General features: G+C 42.3%; 1 protein-coding gene and 1 long non-coding RNA gene across 3 annotated transcripts in view; one reads left to right on the forward strand and one right to left on the reverse strand.

Moving 5' to 3' along the window:
- The window catches only part of ADAMTS12 (ADAM metallopeptidase with thrombospondin type 1 motif 12), a 560,388-nt gene that overhangs the window by 42,489 nt on the left and 494,588 nt on the right, over positions 1-23,311 (reverse strand). For both annotated transcript variants that reach the window (XM_056545369.1, XM_056545379.1), the window contains exons 20-22: positions 14,564-14,716; positions 11,517-11,690; positions 2,895-3,041 (exon numbers count right to left, since the gene is read on the reverse strand). In XM_056545369.1, the coding sequence (XP_056401344.1) occupies positions 2,895-3,041; positions 11,517-11,690; positions 14,564-14,716 (474 nt within the window). The remainder of the gene's footprint in view (positions 1-2,894; positions 3,042-11,516; positions 11,691-14,563; positions 14,717-23,311) is intronic.
- LOC130295091 (uncharacterized) lies at positions 11,579-23,290 on the forward strand. Its single transcript, XR_008848698.1, has 3 exons — positions 11,579-11,706; positions 20,014-20,124; positions 22,378-23,290. It is a non-coding gene; the product is annotated as an uncharacterized LOC130295091 (long non-coding RNA).

Here is a 23,311-nt window from a genome sequence, read left to right on the forward strand (position 1 = left end):
ATATCCGTTCTAAGCTGGTTGAGAAGATTATATACACATAGCCAGGGGCCATAGAGTACACGTGTGTGTGGCTATCGCTCCTTCCTTATCCCCCAATACACATAAATAAATGTTTGATTCAGCAGAGAACAAAATGACTGGGCAGGTAAAATCCAACATACTCGATCCTTCTTGCCCCCAACATCATCTGTCAGGGAGTCATGAGTCCCCATACACATTAGACAGTCCGCCACTCCTGCCTACATTGGCAGATTTTTCTAATCACCTTTTTCTAATTTGTATGGGGGCCTTTAGGGCCCTTACAAACATAACGTTACACCATTCTTAAAAAGCTCCTTCAGCGACCCTCTATTTGGGCACTCTCTCTCAAACCAACACTTGTATTGGCACCAAGTGGATGAAATATAGTTTGGCCCTATGTAATGGCAGTAGTTGGCACCTGCCACTGTACTACTACTCCGAACATTCCCCATCAATGGGTCTCTGTCTGTGCACCACTTAATCCTGACTGTCGAGCCCAGGCTTCCTCCTGCTTCTTCTGTACAATTTCTGTTCTGACCCATCGGGTAAGTGCGTGTGTGCTGTCCCTGCTACTTAAAGGGGTATTCCAGGAAAAATGTTTTTATATATCTACTGGCTCCAGAAAGTTAAACAGATTTGTAAATTACTTCTATTAAAAAATCCTAATCCTTTCAGTACTTATCAGCTGCTGAAGTTAAGGTTGTTCTTCTCTGTTTAAGTAATCTCTGATGACACGTGTCTCGGGAAACGCCCAGTTTAGAAGCAAATTCCCATAGCAAACCTCTTCTAAACTGGGCGGTTCCCGAGACACGTGTCATCAGAGATTACTTAGACAGAAAAGAACAACCTAAACTTCAGAAGCTCATAAGTACTGAAAGGATTAAGATTTTTTAATAGAAGTAATTTACAAATCTGTTTAACTTTCTGGAGCCAGTTGATATATAAAAAAAAGTTTTTTCCTGGATAACCCCTTTAAGGTTGTTCCTTTCTGTCTAAATCCTCTCTGATGACACCTGTCTCTGGAAACGCCCAGTTTAGAAGAGGTTTGCTATGGGGATTTGCTTCTAAACTGGGCGTTTCCCGAGACAGGTGTCATCAGAGAGGATTTAGACAGAAAAGAACAACCTTAACTTCAGAAGCTCATAAATACTGAAAGGATTAAGATTTTTTAATAGAAGTAATTTACAAATCTGTTTTACTTTCTGGAGCCAGTTGAGATATATATATATATATATTATATATATATATATATATATATATATATATATATATATATATATCTCAAGTTATTTTTCCTGGAATACCCCTTTAAAGGGCCAGTGTGCACTCCAAATGAAACCACAAGTATTTAGAGAATCATCTGCCACTGCTCTGGGACAACAAATTCTCAATCCATGTGGTCAGTCAGTCTGCGCTATTCACATTAGCATACCGGTGCTGGTGCTCATGCTAAGTAGACACTGCATGTACACTCGTAGAAGAAACGTGAAAGAAAGATGGGGATCACTCACCACAATTTTAGTGCTGTATTCTTTATTCTAATCGACATAGGTGGCTATACATGGATGGATGTAGCGGCAGGGCAGTAGGTGGTAGGGAGCCCCGTCCGGAGCGACCGCGCCGTTTCACGCCTAGAGGCCGTGAAATTGTGCCGTTGCTCCGGACGGGGCTCTCCACCACCTACTTCCCTACCACTACATTGTCCATGTATAGCCACCTATGTCAATTGGAATAAGGAATGTTTATAAAATATAAAAATAAACTGTTATATAAAAAAACAAATCGTGGTAAGTGATCCGCATTTTATAAGGGTACCTGCGCTCCAAATTAGTTCCCACCTTGTCCTATAGTACCTACTTAAGGCTGATTCACCTTCTCACCTGTTCTTGGGCAATAATATGGTTTTACTCTAGTGAAAATGTGCTGAACCTCAATCGGATCTGTTACTTTGTATCTGACCTGTGCCTGTTCTCCTGTCCTTGCTTTTGCCTAACCATTGTGTACTGTGCTGACTCTCCTGTGCATGACCCTGAACCTGTTTTACCTGCCACAACTCACCTGCTCTAGATCCACCTTTCCCCAGTGTTTGGCAGCTACCCTTAACTTCCACATCCTGGAGTGGTATGAAGGGGGGAAACTGGAGGGTACTTAGACTCCATTCTGGAACTTAGCCCAAAGTCTAACTGGTTGGGTTACACATCGCGTCCACACAGCAGGTTGGGGCTTTACACCCTATTTTCCCCACATTGGTCTTTTGAGTTGGGAGAAGAAATTAAACAATGGCTTTTAAAGGGGTACTCCGGTGGAAAACTTTTTTTTTTTTTTTTTAATCAACTGGTGCCAGGAAGTTAAACAGATTTGTAAATTACTTCTATTAAAACATCTTAATCCTTCCAGTACTTATTACCTGCTGAATACTACAGAGGAAATTCTTTTCTTTTTGGAACACAGAGCTCTCTGCTGACATCATGACCACAGTGCTCTCTGCTGACATCTTTGTCCATTTGAAGAACTGTCCAGTGTAGAAGAAAATCCCCATAGAAAACAAATGCTGCTCTGGACAGTTCCTAAAATGGACAGAGATGTCAGCAGAGAGCACTGTGGTCATGATGTCAGCAGAGAGCTCTGTGTTCCAAAAAGAAAATAATTTCCTCTGTAGTATTCAGCAGCTAATAAGTACTGGAAGGATTAAGATTTTTTAATGTTGAAGGTTCATAAGTATATCCTTACACTGGATGATATGGTGTACAATATAGTGTACATATTGCCTTATCATACAATGTCTAATCATAAGCACATAAGCATTATACAGGTGGCGCCCCCTTCTCCAAACCTCTGCATATACCGTACACATACACATATAGACATTGTACCTCTGTCCAGTTGCTGGCTTCCCATCTGACACATGGGTCCCGGCTACAGTTTAATATAACAATTGGGCTTTTTTTCAAATCACATCGATTCTCCTTGGGACAGAATACTTCTCGCTGGCGGACACCATTGCCGCAGGTCTTTGAACACTGAAACAAAGGTGAAGAGTAAAAAAGCTTAATGAAAGAAGATTCTAACAAGACCAAAGAATCTCATCATCTTCAGATCCCTGTCTATAGTGCTGGAGTAGCACAGATATCCAGCTTTTCTAGACCTCTCGGAAAACCACAAACATTCTCCGAGTAGTTGTCACTGATCTCTATAGAAGATTATGCAAAAAATATCCAAGTGGTTTTTATCTTCAGTTACACATCAGCCGCAGCGAAACAAATGTCTCTAGGAGTTAGCTACAGTATCAGTCTAAAGTCTAGGCTGTTTAGCTCACAGAGCATTGTCTAGACTGGATACACTTGTCTCCTCTTCTCAGCTGAGAGCAGGACTAGCTATGTACAATGTATCAGTCTGGAGTCCAGGATGTTTAGCTCACAGAGCATTGTCTAGACTGGATGCAATTGTCTCCACTTCTCAGCTGAGAGCAGGACTAGCTATGTGCAATGTATCAGTCTGGAGTCCAGGAAGTTTAGCTCACAGAGCATTGTCTAGACTGGATACAATTGTCTCCACTTCTCAGCTGAGAGCAGGACTAGCTATGTACAATGTATCAGTCTGGAGTTCAGGCTGTTTAGCTCACAGAGCATTGTCTAGACTGTATACAATTGTCTTCACTTCTCAGCTGAGAGCAGGACTAGCTATGTACAATGTATCAGTCTGGAATCCAGGCTGTTTAGCTCACAGAGCATTGTCTTTAATGCATACAATTGGATCAATTTCTCAGCTGAGAGCAGGACTAGTTATGTACAGGTTTACTATCTCTAAACAGTGTATTCACTCAGTGACAGCTAACACAAATATCTTGAAAATAGTGAGCAATGAAACATAGGTATATATTAGGAAAATGTAGAACTAATTTATATACTGAATAAAACTAAACATTCTTATGCAATCTGACCTCCATCCTGCGGCATCAGGAAACCTTTCCATATGGCTCGCAGTACATTGGATCTAAATATCAGTGATTTTCATTACTTTTTTAAATACATGGTTTAAAGAGCGAATAAATGTTAAGAAAAAAGGGCAAATTGCCAAAGCTACAATTATGGCTGAAGACATAAATACATGTGTGGTGACCCAGTATGGGAGGTGTTCCCCGTACCCTTGCTGCCCTATAGGCAGCCTCCCTACAGTGTCCCCTGGGCCCCCTTGCATCTGTCCCCCCATGTTATACCATGTAATGTGTTCAGAAAGCGTTGTCACTTTAAGACTGTTTACCATGTGACTTGTCATGTGATTGTTACCCAGAAGGTACCAGTGACCAGGTGATCCCAGGGGTGACCTATGGGCTCCCTGCTAGTCTCTCCCATATAAGCCTTGGGTGGAGCTTCTCTCTCTCTTTCCTTACCTATGTCTTTACTGAGGTCAAGTCGAGTCCTAGAGAGTGTCCAGAGTCATAGGAGGCCTCAAGTCCAGTCTGCAGTCACAAGTAACCACAGTCTCAGTATTGTCAGCCATCAGTCAAGTCAGTCACAGTCACCATTTGTCAAGTCAACGTGGCCTGCATTAATTTGACCATATCTACTACAAGTCCCAGCAAGCCCTTAAGGTCGCTGAATCACTGGTCACCCCCGTGGGCCCTGGCTGAACTGTATAGAATGTACCATCTGTCTACCCTAAGTAAAGGTATCGTTATCCGTAACTTGGTGTCTGAGTCATTATTGCCCTCGTGCCCAGCCCAGCATCTAGCGGTATACCTTCAGGTCGTATCGAGGATAAACCACGCCCTGGCGTCACAAATACAAGGGGTTAATGCAATCTGCCCCTAGGGTAACAACATCTGCCCTCTTCACACCCCCTCTACCACACATGCATTAACCTCTTAAGGACGCAGGGCATACCTGTACGCCCTGCGTCCGGTCCCGGTCTATAACGCGGGGTCACGCCGTGACCCTACGTCATAGTGGGTCGGTCCCGGTGGCTAATGAAAGCCGGGATCCTGGGATAATAGTGTGCACCACCAATCGTTGTGCCGCTCGCTATTAACCCTTTAGCCGCAACGTTCAAAGTGGATCGCCGTGTCTAAAGTAACAAAAATACACTCCCGGCAGCTCGGTCATGCTGATTGGGACCATCTCGGTGAAATTGCGATGTCCCGATCAGCTAGAACGTGAGTGGAGGGTGCCTTACCTGCCTCCGGTGCATCTGATCAGCGATTGATTGCTCCAAGCCTGAAATCCAGGCTTGAGCAATCGACCGCCGATAACACTGATCATTACCATGTTAATGTATGGCTGTGATCTGTGTAGAAGATCAGTGTGTGCAGTATTATATCCACTAGAGGGGGCTATAACACTGCACAAAAAAAGTGTGAAAAAAACGTTAATAAAGATCATTTAACCCCCTTCCCTAATAAAAGTAAGAAATAAACATATGTGGTATCGTCGCATGCAGAAATGTCCGAGCTATAAAAATATATCATTAAACCATACGTTCAATGGTGTAAGCGCAAAAAAATTCCATAGTCCAAAATAGCGTATTTTTGGTCACTTTTTATATAATGAAAAAATGAATAAAAAGCGATCAAAAAGTCCTATCAATACAAAAATGTACCGTTAAAAACTTCAGATCACGGCGCAAAAAATTTGCCCTCATATCGCCCCGTACGCACAAAAATAAAAGAGTTATAGGGGTCAAAAAATGACAATTTTCGTGCATGTAGTTATGATTTTTTCCAGAAGTAAGACAAAATTAAACCTCCATAAGTAGGGTATCATTTTAATTGTATGGACCTACAGAATAAAGAAAAGGTGTCATTGTTACCGAAAAATGCACTGCGTAGAAACGGAAGCCCCCAAAATTACAAAATGGCATTTTTTCTTCAAATTTTCCAAATTGGATTTTTGGGTAAAATGACTAATGTCACTGCAAAGTAGAATTGGTGGCGCAAAAAATAAGCCATAATATGGAATTTTAGGTGCAAACTTGAAAGGGTTATGATTTTTAAAAGGTAAGGAGGAAAAAACAAAAGTGCTAAAACGGAAAAACCCTGAGTCCTTAAGGGGTTAAGTCGCCTGTAGCTACAATTATTGTTCCCTGACTGCAAATTGTTTATCAGGCCAAATGGAAGCAATAAACATCGACTGCTCTGACAATACCGCCAGATGGAGACTAGATACACAATCTCAAGCCTAACATTCCCCCTATTTCTGAAGTCTATAATACAAGACTGTGGTTGACATTTCCTCAGCAAAATGCACAAGAACTCTGGCACAAATTGCACTAAAATATCTGTGGTACATACCGGTATAAAGTAAGACAGCCAAAATAAATGAAAACATAAATGCATCCCACTGTGTGCAGTATTAGGGTGTTTACACTGTGGATTCTGCTTGGAGACTCTGCTGTACTAATTAACATTGGTGTAAATGGTTCTTCTGCTTTCCTATTCACACTGTAGAATTCCAGCGGGGAAAACTCCACCGTGGAAATTCACACACTGAAAGAATGAACATGTTTATTCTTTCGGCAGAGTTACGTGCATGCGCCATTGCCATCAATAGAGCCTCTGGCCTGGAATCTCTGGGCGGAGATTCCAGTGTGAACATGCCCTTAGGGTAAAAGTTGCTAAGTTGCCCATAGCAACCAATCAGATCGCTTTTTTCATTTTTGAAAAGGCCTCTGAAAAATGAAAGAAGCAATCTGATTGGTTGCTATGGACGACAGCACAACTTTCCCCACTGTCTGTTTTGTTTAATTTTATCTAAATCTTAGAACAGAATTAATAAAGGAGAAGAAGCACAGAAAAGGAGAGATGAGAGAGAAAGACAAAAGTAAAAAAAGAGATAGTGAGAGAGAGAGGTAGAAAATGGAGAAATAAATAGGAAAAAGGAGAGAAGGGAAGGACTGATAGATGGGAAGGGAGAGAAATAAAGAAAGAACAATAGAGGAGGAAATAAGAGAGAAAGAGAAGAGGAGAGAGAAGGATACAGATAGGAAAAAACAGAGATGTCTGTCTTGGTCTGTGTTCACACACAGCTATTGGATATGCTTGTGTGTGAACAGTTTATGTTCCCTGGTCAGGGAATAGTTAAAATCCTTTGGCTTGCTAGCCAATAGCTCCTAGGGTGTGTCTATGTAAAGTCAGCCCAGTCTAGCCTCTGGGCTGGTGATTAAGATAATTACATCTTGACTTGCTAAATGCTGGACATGATGATTTGGAGCTCTTGGTGAAACACTCTTTATTTGAGCTTTTAATCTACTATTTCTGTCTTAGCATGCACTTTGTATTTTCTGGTTTTAGCCATGGTTAGGTGGTATGCTTATAATAGATTTTAATCTGTGTTTGTATAGGTTTTAGGATTTGTATATCTTTTCTGCTATGTGTCTGTTCACACTGTGTTTTCTCTTGTATCCGTTCTTATGAAGTTCTGTGTTTTATATTTCTGTTTTTCTACTGGGCCAGCATCCTGTCCACACTGGTGAGTGTGCCACTGGCCAGTAGTCTATTTGGATTTATTATTATGGCTACTCCTTTAGTGGAGTGTTGCCCAGTGTGTGTGTCCAGTGTGAACAGTGTCCTATGTTAGATCCCTGTAACCGCTCCTTGGGGACTCCGTGTCTACTGGAGGTGTTCAGAGGGATTGCTATTCCTGTCTTGTGTTCAGTGTAAACAATGTTCTATATTATATCCTGTGTATATAGGCATCCCTGTTACCTGTCCATGGGGACTCAGAGGGTATTGTTGTTCTTGCATCTACTGGAGGTGTTCTGAAGGGATTGTGATTATTCCTGTCTGGTGTTCAGTGTGAACAGTGTTCTATAAATATATCCTGTGTATTTAGGCATCCCTGTTGCCTGTCCATGGGGACTTCGTGTCCACTGGAGGTTTTATGTGGGATTGCGAATATTCCTGTTTAGCTATAGATCCCTGTTACCGGTCCATGGGGACTTTGTATCTACTGGAGGTTCTGGGGGATTATGCTATAGTCCTGTCTGTTTAGACTTATCCGTTTTCCTGTCTGGCGTTTTGAACTCTATATGTTTATTAGTTCTTTATTTCAAATATTTGGAGTTCTGCACATGACTACTGATCTATAGTGTCCTCTGTTCCCGACCACTGAGTCCTCTGTTCATGTCCTCTGTTCATGACCGCTGATCCATAGTGTCCCCTGTGCTGCTCACTGATCTGTGTCCTCTGAACTTAATCTGTTATGGAGTTCTATGTTCCTGTTATGTTTCTGGTTTGTGACCGACCATTTATTAGTATGTGTTTTTAGGCCCCTGCACTTTAGCTCAGGGAGGGACCAGCGCCCAGTTGTCGATCCACCGTTTAGGGTGGATAAGCAAGTAGGCAGGAAGAGTGGTTTTAGCCTCAGTTTAGGGCTCACTCTCCCTGTCCCCTGGTCGGTCCCTGACAGGGAGAAAGAGAGAGGAGAGGTAAGAACAGATAGAGAAGGTGAGAGAGAGAATGAAAGAGAGCAGGAGAAGTAGATAGAGATATAGAAGAGGGTGAAATAAAGAGATAAAATAACAAGGGGGGAGAACAGATGGCAAGAGAGGTCAAGAGGGAGAGAAAGAGAGAGAGAGAGAGAAAGAGAGGAAGGAATAAGAGAGAAGGAAAGGAAGGATGGAGATAGGACAGCTGAGAGATGGAAAGGGAGAGGAAAGGAAATAGGGAAAGAGGGAAACGTTCTTCATAAGCAGTGTAGATCTGAGCAAGTTTTAAAGTGTGATCCGGTCTGGCGTGGGAGTGCGCAAAAATTGTATATTTGCACAATTTGCGACAATTAAAAAAAAAGTCTCAGTTGAAAAATCTTCGACCACTGCATTCAAGTTGTTTTCTTAAAAGAGTCGCAATGATTAGTGCAAATATGTAGCGACTTTTGACCCATTGTGCAAATTTTTGCAATCAAAACATTAAAAAGGAGTAAACCCAATGATAAATTCTCCTCTAATTCCCCTTCTCCTGATTTCTATAAAAAAAATTTCCACCTTATAACGAATATTTTCTAACATTATTATGGCTCCAGTTTACAGCAGGGGGCTTCTAAGTAGCTTCGCTGGAAAATAACCATCAGAGTAATCCGTCTCCTCATTTTCATCGCAGCACGTTGTGTGTATTATCCTGCCACGTTATGGGAAATACTGATAATTGTTCCAGATGTGTGAGATAAAGATTACCGCGCTGTCATCTCTGCAGATGTGCGCACAGATATCTACAGGTGGGCGGCATGGTCAGCTATACTGCATGCACTGTCAATATCCACAGCAGATCAGAGATATAGTGTATGTGCAAACAACATAATGCTTATTCTGGGGGTACCCAAACTGCAGCCTGGGGGGGGGGGGGGGGGGGTCAAGTGCGGAATACAGTATGGGACATAGAAACAACATACACAACATGTAACTGTCAGGAAAAAACTGTACCTATACTGTCTTCACTGAAAGATGCACATGAAACTGCACTAACAATAAGGCCCATGTTCACACATCCGTAATTTTTGTGCGAATTCCACCTTAGATTTCGCAGCAGCAGAGTCCCATTGTATTTAATGGTATTTTGCTGCGCTGTGCACACGTTGGAATTTCCGCACCAGATGTTTCCGATTTCCATAAATGGTTTCCAGAATGGTCAGGTTGTTTCTTTCTGCGGACTCAGTATAGCTGAGATGGCACATTCCTGTGCGGTCCTAGCACCGGCATGTTATGCTGACGCCTGTAGTCTGCGGAATGTCCACATGGAGGTGTAAGCATGTGAACATGGCCTAATACGGTGTATCATCTTTACCTGAAGTATGACGGCCCTAGGAAGATCCCCTGATGATTTTATACGTTTGCCCACTGACAAAAAAAAGGATCAGACTATAATATTAATGATCGATTTAGTTGAACAGTGAGAGACAGAATAACAACCCAAAAATCCAGAAAAACACATTTCACATTCGGTTATGTTAGTTATGAATTGATTTGCATTTTACTTGCATTTTATTTTACTAAGGGAAATAAGTATTTGATCCCCAATCAATCAACAAGATTTCTGGCTGTGTGTGGTTCTGCAGCTCTGCTCCATTGAAGTGAATAGAGCCAAGTTGTAATACCACACCCAACCTGAGGATAAGGCTCCTTTCACACTACCGTTTTCGCCCGGTAGGTGACCTCCTGTAGGAAGATAGTGGTAGAAAAATTTGTGCATGACACGTCTTTTCCTCCCACTATCTTCGGCCGCAATAACGGGAGTTATAATGCATGTGAGAGATATCCCATTCAAGTGAATGGGACCCTCTTTGCCCGTTATAACTCCCGTTACAATAACGAATGTAAATGGCAGACTAAGTAGAAAAAAAAAAGATCCATTAATGTCCGTCTGTAACGGAGCCTCTTCACTAGTGTGAAAGAAGCCTAAGATGTCTGATTACTGGGGGGGGGGGGGGGGGGTCCGTTGCTGGGGCCCAGGCAATCTCAATTATGTTCAGAACACTGGGTTCGGACGACTGTGGTCACACCACACCCCCTCATAATGACACACCACGCACCCTCCATTCATGTCTATGGGAGGGGGCTGTGCCAACGGCAGGACCCCTAGCAATTAGACATCTTTTCCCCTATTCTTTGGATAGGGGATAAGGTGGCTAGGGGCGGAGTACCCCTTTAATGCTAAGCCAGAATTTTCCCCAGAAGGGAAGAGGACCCATCTGTAGACAGCACTGTTTCGGGGTGTTTGCCCTCATCAGTACAGAGCAGGGTGTTCTGACTTGGCTGGTGAGAGGCCTGTCGCCTAGGCAATAGGCCTTTGAATCTCCACACACCAGAAATGGTGCCTCCTCAAGGTGAATACTTACCCCCTTTTGATATATGTAGAAAAGTTGCTAAATTTAGCAATTTTTTTTATCCCGCTGTGCAAAGATTTTCGACTTTGTAGATGAATATGAGGGAGATTTATCAAAACCTGTCCAGAGGAAAAGTTGTCCAGTAACCCATAGCAACCAATCAGATTGCTTATTTCAGTTTTGAAAAGGCCTCTGAAAAATGAAAGAAGCGATCTGATTGGTTGCTATGGCCAACTGGGCAACTTTTCCTCTGGACAGGTTTTGAGAAATCTCCCCCTATATGTATATTTGTATATGGCTGGAAGATGGTGATGTAGGCTGTAGGGGCTGGTCAGAGGTGATGACATCACTCAGGGGGCGGGGCTAGAGCTCAGAGACAAGATCCAGTCACACCTTCTGAGATTGCAGAGAATGAAGCTTCACCTCAATAAAGAGGGAGGAGCCAGGTAGCTGTTAAGACAACACCACACTGACCAAGGACTACACAACTTCTTGTCAGTAATGATTCAAGCAAAAACATGCTGAAGCCAGTACAATTGGTGATAACACTATATTAGTCAGTTATTTGTCTTGTCGTGATACTGTTATTTAAATATAATTTTCTGATCTCAGAATACGCTTTTAAATTCTCCTAAATTTCAGTCATTTACAGATCGTTAGTACTAAATTTGTACAAAACAATACCTCACTCCAAGGTTTGGCAAGCCACGACAGACACGGCTCCGGATTACAGGAAGTGTTCTGCAGCGGGTTGTGTTCATGGGACTGACAATGAAACGGTCGCAGAGGTCGGTTTTCACGGATATCGATGCACTGTATCTCTCTGGTCATGTATCCACCGCCACAATTGGTTGAGCACTGTGTGATAAATAAGGTAAGATACCCAAGACTTGTAGATAAGCATGATATTACATATCAAACAATATATCAAACCAATAAAACATTGCCGGTGGCCATCTTTGATTCAACATGTTGTGCTGAATATCCGCCATGTAAATGTTGCCTTAGGCATGGTTCACATTAGCACTAGTGGGATTTTTTCTTTTTCTACAAATTTTGAAGGTAAAATCAGGACTAGAACCCATGAACAATGAGAAGGGACAAATACCTTAGAATAGATTTCTGTTTAATTTAGCTTTAGATCCATCTAGGGAATATATCATCTAGAGGTTTCTTTTTACTGATTAAAGGGGTATTCTGGGCAAAAACATCTTATCCCCTAGCCAAAGGATAGGGGATAAGATGTCTGATTGCAGGGGGCCCACTCATGGGGGGGCCCACTCCACGATCTCCCTGCAGCACCCGCATTCTATGCAGGGCCGTGTCTCCAGTTTCAGAAACCTCCGGGTTTCCGGGACTGGTGACGTGACGCCACGCCACACCCCCTCCATTCATGTCTATGGGAGGGGGCATGGTGGCCATCACGCCCCCTCCCATAGACATGAATGGAGGGGGCGTGGTGTGACGTCATGTCCCCATTCCCGGAAACATGGAGGTTTTCGAAACTGGAGATTCATTCTATGTGGGTGCTGCAGGGAAATGCGGGGGGTCTGAGCAGCGGGCCCCCTGCAATCAGACATCTTATCCCCTATCCGTTGGATAGGGGATAAGATTTTTTTGCCCGGAGTACCCCTTTAAAGTCAAATACTGAAGCATGTTCTTGTTTTTCTAATTTGTATCTATTTTCTAATTGTATTTTTCTTTTTTTTATTAAATGTTTTTATGTAATTAAGGGGCAACCATATTGCCAGGAAGAATTCCGCTTTGTTAACAGCATTTAGGGAGATGCTTTACAGCACCTACGTGGACATAATAAACAATCGATTGAGTGGGGCTGATTGACTTATATGGTAGAGTTTTCTAGGCATGCTCTGTGATTTGGAGGTCAGAGTGCAGGGAGGGGGATGAAGGGGATGAAGTGATCTGTGACCGTCACCTAATGTGAATGATCTGATCCCTTTTTATCTATACACTGGTGTTACCTTTCACTGTAATCCTCCCTACAATGATACGAAGGAGACTGCTCAAAAGTTCTCTCTACAGAACTGGAAATGTTAGCTCAGATATAAAATGGAAAATTAGATAAAAGCATCACTAAAAAACTCTTAAAAATATAGTCTTTGTGGTTGCCAGGAGCAGGGATCTGTGGTGATCACCTGATTACCCCGGTGATCACCTGATTACCCCGGGGTTGTATTTTCACGAGACAATCCCTTTAACTGCTGTATTATGAAAAGTTATTTAGCTTTATATATATATATATATATATATATATATATATATATATATATATATACCTCATAATTCATTTTCTCAGGTTAGACCTCTACTTGCTCTATTTGGGAGAGGTTTGACACACCATGTAAAGGACCATGGGGGTCATATACAAAACTCTTCACTTAAAAGTGTTGTGTTTCTCGCCAAATTTTAGCGCAAAAAAGTTTCCATCAGATATTCAAAGCGTTTTACATGAGAATGATCCAAGGTTTACACTAATCATGTTTTATTTAGTGTTGAGCACGAATATTCGTAATGCGAATTTTTGTCACGAATATCGACACTTCGTGATTTCGTGAATGTTTAGAATATAGTTCAAAATATTCGTAATAAAACATTTTTATGCAAATTTTTATGCACATTTTTCAGGCAAATTTCCGCATGGAAAAAAGTTAATGAACATATCGAATATGCAAATTTTGCAAACATAGGACGAATAATCGTCAATATATTCGCAAAATATCACGAATTCGAATATGGCCCCTGCTGCTCACCACTAGTTTTATTTATGCAGTTTTCTGTGATTCAAAATTTGGTGGCAAAATCGACAATTTTGGAGCAAAAAGTTAAAGTTGGCAGCAAGAAAAAACATTTTTAGGCGTCAAAATTGACAATTTCGGTGCAAAAATTTACTCAAAGTAGCACAAGAGACCTTTGAAAATGTGAGAAGAATAAAAAAAAGTGTCATTAATATCGCTGGAAATGAAATTACAGTAGTTTTTGAATATGTCCCCTATGTGTCCTGTGTGTGCAGGACATTACTAGGATGGTTTTCAGCCTCTGCATGTTACAAATATATTACTTTTCATTTACAGCAAGCAGAGATCTTGAAACATTAATTTAAAAAACAAAAATATTTTAAGAACATATTAAAGTAAAATCAGCTAACCCTTTATATCCACCATAGTTGTGCAACATTAAAGGGGTACTCCCGTGGAAAACTTTTTTTTTTAAATCAACTGATGCCAGAAAGTTAAACAGATTTGTAAATCACTTCTATAAAAAAATCTTAATCCTTCCAGTACTTTGTAGGGGCTGTATACTAAAGCAGAATCCAAAAAAGAAATGCATTTCCTCTGATGTCATGACCACAGTGCTCTCTGCTGACCTCTGCTGTCCATTTTAGGAACTGTCCAGAGCAGCATATGTTTGCTATGGGGATTTTCTCCTCCTCTGGACAGTTCCTAAAATGGACAGCAGAGGTCAGCAGAGAGCACTGTGGTCATGACATCAGAGGAAATGCATTTCTTTTTTGGATTTCTCTTTAGTATACAGCCCCTAAAAAGTACTGGAAGGATTAAGATTTTTTTAATAGAAGTGATTTACAAATCTGTTTAACTTTCTGGCACCAGTTGATTAAAAAAAGAAAAAGTTTTCCACGGGAGTATTCCTTTAAATGTCATGTGTCCGGGGCCACAACAGCGAAGTATCATGAAGTAACAGTAAAGTATCACCTTGGACCAGTTTCCGGTTTTCCAGTGTGCACATGGACGGAGGTGGCATCTTCTGGCAGGATCAGGTTTTTTAATGTGTCCACAATCTGCTTCTAGGCCCGTGCTACACTCCACCTTTCTCCAGAACGCTCCCATTCCGCATGTCGTGGAGCACTACAGAAAAAGGGGATCTCATCATCTCTCTGCAGATGAATTTACATGAATATTTAATCCATCACAAGTTCAATTCAAAAGGGAAAAGGTTTGCCAAAAAAATCATAAAAGGACAACCTTGAAGGGTCTCAATCCACAAGCTACATATATAAATTTAAAGGGGTACTCCACTGCCCCAGCGTTTGGAACATCTTGTTCCGAACGCTGGGTGCGGGCTGCGGGGGTCGTGATGTCATGGACACGCCCCCTTGTGGTGTCACGTTACACGCCCTCAATGCAAGTCTATGGGAGGGGGCGTGGCAGCCGCCACACCCCCTCCCAAAGACTTGCATTGAGGGCGTGTAACGTGACACCACAAGGGGGCGTGTCCATGACATCACGACCCCCGCAGCCCGCACCCAGCGTTCGGAACAAAATGTTCCAAACGCTGGGACAGTGGAGTATTCGTTTAATGTACATTGTCATCATACCATATGCAGTGTCTTACTGGAATCCTTACTGTGTCTGTGGTGGGGTGTCGCTCAACCATTGCTTTGTTTCTTATGATATTTACACGTTGTCATAATGTTTTTCTGTTTTCATCTTAAAACTGCATCTACTGCCAGACATGGCTGGGAGTATAAGGGTTAACATACACATACATACACTTAGCTAGGAACCTTCCAGAGCTTGCTCTGAGCCCACCTTGATACTGAGAAATGGGATGTTAGCAGTAGTCAAGTGTAGGGTGTGGAGGAAAGAGGGGCAGGCTAGCCTCTCTCCCTGTGAGAATCCAGGATATCTGGAGACAATACCCACTCCTGCTATGAACAAGGTCCAGGATATTACCTCAATTTGTTCCCACAAGAAAGAGTGAATGGGTGTAAGAGAGAGAAGAAAACAAGACACTATGACCTAAGGGAGCTACTGGCCAGGCCTAGGTCCATGTGCATGCCAAGGTTTAGACCCCCAAGACCTGAACCCCACCATTAGGAACTGCAGCACCAGTTGTAAGTAAAGACTTCTAATACCAGCTGTAAACCAAACAGCTAGGATCTGCTCCAGAGAGAGAAGCAAAGGGACTTGCAACAAACCAGAAAGTTTAGAATAAAGAGAACGAGCTACAGGTACCCTAGTACTCAGGGGAACTACCAATACCATGACCTATAGCAGGGATGTGTACACATAGATTCAAAAGGGGGCTCAAGCCCCTGCCCTTTTAATGCCCTCACTGATTGGGACCTCTGTAGGGTGTGTTGTGTTAATGTAATGTCCCAGTACGGGAGGGATATCATCCTACAGTCCTATCAGCTTGAGTCCCTGTACATCCTCAGGGATCACCTGCAGGGTGCCCCCATAAAGTGTATAGGTTGTACATAAAGGCCCAGATGTATCAAACTGTGTGAGAGAAAAAGTGGAGAGATTTTTCCACAGCAACCAATCACAGCTCAGCTAACGAGCTCTGGTAAAGTAAAAGCTGAGCTGTGATTGGTTGCTGTGGGAAAATCTCTCCACTTTTTCTCTCACACAGTTTGATAAATCTGGGCCAAAGTGTAAAGGACCTTTGATATGGTCACATGGTTATTAGTCACATGATAATGGTTGTCATATGTTAAAATCACATGTTTTGTTACCCAGAGAGCACCAGGTGACCAGATGACGCACAGCTAGCCTATGGGCTCCTTGCTCAGCCCCCCTTTATAAGTGGGGGAAGTACTACAATCACACTCTTAGATCCTGAGGTCAAGTCAAATCCAGTCCAGATGTCTCAGAGCCAGTGTCCAACACATCTGGAGGCCTCAAGCCTAAATTGCAGCCACAAGTCAGTTAGTCAAGTCATCTATGTCTGCTGTCCCAATCTTCAGTCAAGTCAATTATAGCCAGTGTGGCTGCGTTAAAGTCTGTCAAGTCACTGCAAGTCCCAGCAAGCTGCGAGGTCCCCTGCGTTACTGGTCACCTCTCTGGGATCCTGGCCTAGCTGTAAAGACTGTACCATCTGTCTACCGTTAACCTAACCTGGCCTTGGACTATTATTTGCCTTGTCTAACCTAGGACTAGCGGTGCTACCTTTGAGTGGTTACGTAGGCAAACCACGCCCTGGCGTCACGAACACTAATGTCAGGATCCGGGTACTGAGAGGATACTGGTGGTGGATCCTCTGTGTCAGTGGGGTGATGACGTGGGCCGTACCAGGGGAACGGAGTCTAAGGGGTTACTGGTATTCACCAGAGCCCGCCGCAAAGCGGGATGGACTTGCTGCGGCAGGTAACCCCCAGGTCGTTCCACCCGATAGCGACTCAACCCCGACTGACTGCTGAGATAGGCGCGGTACAAGGGATTAGGCAAGAGCAAGGTCGGACGTAGCAGAAGGTCAGGGCAGGCAGCAAGGATCGTAGTCAGGGGCAACGGCAGGAGGTCTGGAACACTGGCTTGGGACATACAAGGAACGCTTTCACTGGCACAATGGCAACAAGATCCGGCAATACAGGGAAGGGGAAGTGAGGTAATATAGGCTAGAGCACAGGTGAATTCACTAATTTGGGCCAGGCGCCAAATCAGCGGCGCACTGGCCCTTTAAATCGCAGAGAGATGGCGCGCGAGCGCCCTAGGGAGCGGGGCCGCGCGTGCCGGGACTGAACAGACAGAGGACGGGTCTGGTAAGCGGGTTGGGATGCGAACCACGAGCGGGCGCGTCCTGCATCGCGGATCGCATCCCTGCTAGGGACACTATCGCAGCACTCCCGGTCAGCGGGTCTGACCAGGGCGCTGCGAGCAGGTAAATGCTGCGAGCGCTCTGGGGAGGAGCGGGGACCCGGAGCGCTCAGCGTAACAACTAAGAGGTTAAAACCATCTACCCCTGGGAAACACCATCTGCCCCTACACCTCACATCACACCCCAACACCACATTAACATATGTAAGGTTTTTACAAACTTTTTTAAATATAAGTGCCCTTTTCCTACTTGAGCACCTGCCCCCCAAAATATCTGTGCACGCCCCTGACCTATAGTGCAGTCCCCCTGTCAGAATGCCAGCCCAGGAAGTGTGGGACATTCCAGTGGAAGCCCTCAAGCCTCTGTAACCACTGTATCACCAACTGTGACTTACATGAGGATCAAAAACCTCAGCCATCTTACAGGCCTCCTTCCCTATTGCATTGTGGCTGATGGCTGACATACAGTGGCATATCTCAAGATTCCATGTTGGAGGTAAAAATACTGTGTAATATTTTGTGTAATCCAGTAGACAGCAGTGACCTCTTCAATCTTGTTCTGCAGTCTGTATATATATATATAGAGACCATCCCCACCGGAATGCGGATGGTCTCTGCAGCTACTAAGCAACAGGACCGAGAGAACTGTGGAGGTGAGTAGACAACTAGGGGGACCTATATGATGACTGAGGGGGCGGTCTGGATGATGACAGGGGGGATATAGACTGGGGTGATGATGACAGGGGGGGTTTGACAAGGGGTGATGATGACAGGGTCATGATGATGATGATGATGACAGGGGGGGTCTGGATGATGACAGGAGGGATGATGTATTTTCCCCCCATGGCTTATACTCGAGTCAATACGTTTTCCCAGGTTTTGGGGGTGAAAGTAGGGGCCTCGGCTTATATTCGGGTCGGCTAATACTCAAGTATATACAGTAATTTCTTTACAAATCAGCTCCATGTCTGTCCCTAGGTTGGGTGTGGTTTTACAACTTGGCTCCATTCACTTCAATGGAACTGAGCTGCAGAACCACACCCAACCTGGAGACAGACATGGATCAGTTTTTGAAAGAAAGTAACTCTGTTTTTCTGACACTGGCCGCACATATCAATCTTTAACTTTTTCAAATTCCCTTTGTAAAGTTCACATTTAAACTTGGTTATGAGGCTTTGTGGAGTTTTCACTGTGACCGCTATTTGCTGCATTCAGATGAGGGAGCGGAACGTGACCCTTCACTCCATTGCCCTCCCCTATGGTATATTATACGATGCCAGGAGACAGAATCCTACGCTCTATAATAGGTTCTGAGGAAGCCGGCGGCACCTTCTTATCTGCTCTGATGAACTTGCTCCTCACTTCTTCTCACCTCTGTCTTACCTTAGTCTAGGGGTTGAGAATGGTTTAAGGACTCTACAATATTTCATAAGTGAGGAATCTCCAATATATTGTTATCCTAAATGTACAGCTTACAGTATTACAGGTGAACCAGGTAAAGTTGAACAAGGATTAAAAAAAAGTAAATCATTTATTTAAAAAATAAATAAATTATCTTATTGAGCACACTGTGTCATTGTTTATTTAACCCTTAAAGAAAATGGCTACCAATAAATAGGATTCTGCTTCCCCAATCTAAATAGATATACAAATTACTTTACGGCTGTTGCTACACCACAACATATGGATGCACAAAAAAGGTTGTGGTTGACCTGTCATTTTTTGTTTGCTTTGCTGTCACTAGGTCACATGACGTCTCAAAGGTCATCCCATGATTTTCCAAGGAGAGAAAAGTACACCTACAATCTTAGCGCTGCGGCTGACATTACAGTCATTCCCCGCTATAACATTACAGCTGCAGCGCTTCGGCTATCACAGCGGGAGACATCCTCTTGCTGTGGTAGCCAAACTCACACTGAAAGGAAGAGTGTTTGAGATATTTGTGGTCACGTGACAGGCTCACACACCCCCAGGAACCAATGGTAGGGGGCGGGTGTGCGCGTATCAGCCAATGGAGCTGTCTTAGTCCAGCACTGTAAAGCGCTGAGTCATGTAACACATTCCATGGCAAAACACAAAATATGGCACTACACCGGGACCTGCCGCGCATGACATGAGCACCGCTCCGGTACTCGCGGTCATGGCAGAAAGTAAATGTACGTTATGGTGCATTATGTACCACTGCACCATGACGCACATTTATGTCCATTAAGGGGTTAATCAAATGGCACAGGGGGATGGGGGGATAATTAAAATGGCACAGGGGAGGGGTGTTGTGAATGAAATGGCATAGGGGGGGTAATTAAAATTGCACAGGGGCCACCTCAATTCCCAACCACCCTCTGATCTCCCCTGTGCGATTTCAACCCCCCCCCCTTGATCCCCCTGTACCAATTTTTAATTCCCAGTTCCCCCCTCCCCTCTGATCCCCTGTGCTAATTCATCCCCTCCCCCTAAAAGAAGGGGGATTAAAATGGCACAGGGGGAATCAGAGGTGGGAATTGAAATGGTACAGAAGGGAGGGATCGGGCATTGAAATGGCAAAGGGGGGGATCTGCAATGGAGAACACTGAAAACATGCAGAGTGTAACATGTTTGTCCCGCAGATGCTGAAGAGATGAAGTTTTCCCTGGAAGACATCATGGCGATCTGAGCTGGATGGAGAAGAAAAGGAAAGAAAATGATGCCGATCAGAGAAGATGTAATTGTTTGTCCATGTATGTAATTGTAATCACTTATATGGTATACAGATCTGTATACAGCTGGTATGTACCTCTATATTGTCCTGTATATAATCACTTATATGGTATACAGAACCTGTGTACAGCTGGTATATACCAATATATGGTCCTGTATATAATCACTTATATGGTATACAGAACCTGTGTACAGCTGGTATATACCAATATATGGTCCTGTATATAATCACTTATATGGTATACAGAACCTGTGTACAGCTGGTATATAGCAATGTATGGTCCTGTATATGATCACTTATATGGTATACAGAACCTGTATAAACAACTATATGGTAACTGGACGGGTAGGGGGAGGGGGGGGGGTGAGGTAGTTGGGGAATCTTGTTTTTTTATATAGTGGATTTTATTTAATAACAGTATAGCGAAATTATCCAGTCACTAGTCGCTTTCTGGTGTAATGGTCCTTGTGTGGCGGTATTAAGAATCCCTTATATAGGTTTATTATTGGTAACATTCATCTTGGTATATCGGTATTATTGATCTCAGTAGGCCTGATCTGGCCAGGTTACAATAATGTAAGGTAATATTTTCTCCTTGTTTAGTGGTATAAATTGGTAACGACACAACTACTATATTAAGATATTTAGGAATACAGTATTGTCATGTTAACTATATATATGTATGCACGTGCTTTAGGGGGGGTGTCAGCATTTCATTCTTGGACCCAGGCAGCACAATGTCTCGGGCTCACTGTTCTGTGCTGTGGATTTGAGGGCCTTTTGTGGATAAAGTGGTCATCAAAACACATGTCGGGGTCCTGTGCAGTGGTCTGTATTGTGACCATTACATTGCGGATTATACTGGTCCTTGCTTTTCATTAGGAAGTGTACACTTGGTTGTGTATGTACTTTGGAGTAACTGTTGTGAGGTTTATTTTTCCTGCGTTGTCAGGGACAATGACTACTGACAGTGTCTGCATGTACGCTCACAACTACTTTATAGACCACTCCATATCTATTCCTGTTGTGTATATATATATATATATATATATATATCATCCACTGTATTGGTCCTCTATGTATTTTTTATTGCATATCAATAAAAATTATGATTTTATTTCACAGAATTCTCCATCGATCGTATTGTTGGTATTCTTTGCAGAGTACTTATGAGTCTGTATGAAATTCTAGATTTGCAAATCAGAGTAATTGTGTATTATATTGTGTTGTATGCAGTATTATACTGTAGTGGTTAAACCTTGGCTATTACTTATTGACATATTGTAGAGACATGCGAAAAGCTTTTATTAGTTGTGGTCATCCCCATATGATGGTATAAGAAAACAGTGGCTGGTGTGAGGTGGCGCCCCTTTTGTAGATAGGTTGCTGAATGTGTGTTGGGGGTTCTTGGACGGTCTATTTTTTTTTGCAAGTCTTTCTCCTGAGATGTAGGTAAAAGTCCTGAGTATCTTGACTGAGGTACCTTAACCGGTTGGCACCAGTGGGTTAAATGCAAAATAAATGTTCTAACAGTAGCTGAGCTGCAATGCCCTCTGCAGGGTGCGGGCAAGCTTACCTAACTTAGATAGATAGATATGAGAAAGATAGATAGATATGAGATAGATATGAGATAGATAGATATGAGATAGATAGATATGAGATAGTTAGATAGATATGAGATAGATAGATATGAGATAGATAGATATGAGATAGTTAGATAGATATGAGATAGATAGATATGAGATAGTTAGATAGATATGAGATAGATAGATATGAGATAGATAGATAGATAGATAGATATGAGATAGATAGATAGATATGAGATAGATAGATAGATAGATAGATAGATAGATAGATATGAGATAGATAGATAGATATGAGATAGATAGATAGATATGAGATAGGAAGATATGAGATAGTTAGATAGATATGAGATAGCTAGATAGATGATATATAGATATGAGATAGATAGATAGGAGATAGATAGATGTGAGAGATGATATATAGATATATAAATAGATAGATGTGAGAGATGATAGATAGATAGATATGAGATAGATAGATAAATAAATAGATAGAAAGATAGATAGATAAATAGATATTACATAGATAGATATGACATAGACAAATAGATAAATAGATATAACATAGATTTAGTTTTTCTTCCTATAAAAGATTAAACATATACATAGCTGTAGGCTTCCTCTGCATCTGTAACGTGACATCTTTATATTCCCAATGTGTTACAAATTTTTTTTTCTTTCGGTTGTAGTTCTTTTCCTTAAACTTAACATCCGCCCTGTCCACCGCGAATTGAGAAATAATGATGAGAGTAACAGATAAAAGCCACGGCCGCGACTGCAAGAATAAATTGGAAAATGATTTAAAAGCCCAGCTGAGAGCATTCAGCAAGGAACACGGAGGTTCAGCTCTCCACTTATCAGATTATATATTTTATATGATTTAGGCTATTAAATTATGATGTTATAGAACTGCATATTTAAAGGGGAGCCCCACATAACACGTGTGCTCCATGCAGTATTTCTTCTTGTTGCTTCAGTATTTCGCGTTGTGCTTCGTCAGGGGGTGTGATGTCCCCTGATGAAGCACAACGCGAAACGTACGTTGGGGTTGGAGCTGGTAGGTAGGCAGCATGCATGGCAGGATGTTCTGATATTCCATTTGTATATTTTGCATGAATTTTTCCTATAGGCAATGTCTATGTATTTTTTTGGTCCACTGCTTCTCTTTATCCTTGTGGTTATACCACTTATATTTTTCTCAGTAGTGTTACTGGCATTATCTGTAAAAAAAAATGTATTTCCCTGTATTCCATGTTTTTGCACCCAACCAAACTTCTCTGTTTCTCTGTAGTTGTCAACTCAGTGCCTTTTTTTATGCTCTCTGCTATATTTTAAATGTATGTCTATTTTGCATATATGTCCAATAAAGTGGTTACTTTTACACTACTGGCTTTTTTGTTGGTGCGTATCTTTTGAGTGAACCAGTTGTGGCTGTTTCTATATAGCCAGTGTGTTTTTTTTGTTTTTGTTAGAGATATATCCTAGAGAACCAGTAGACACTTTCTAGAGCTTGTTATTTGTTCACATTTCGTATAATCCTTTTATCTGACAACAAACAGAAATCTTTTCAAATGCAACACAAAGCGTTACAGAACTTTTCATTATAAGGGTAGGGTCACATGT

Source organism: Hyla sarda, chromosome 1, assembly GCF_029499605.1.
Source record: "Hyla sarda isolate aHylSar1 chromosome 1, aHylSar1.hap1, whole genome shotgun sequence".
NCBI classification, from domain to species: domain Eukaryota; kingdom Metazoa; phylum Chordata; class Amphibia; order Anura; family Hylidae; genus Hyla; species Hyla sarda.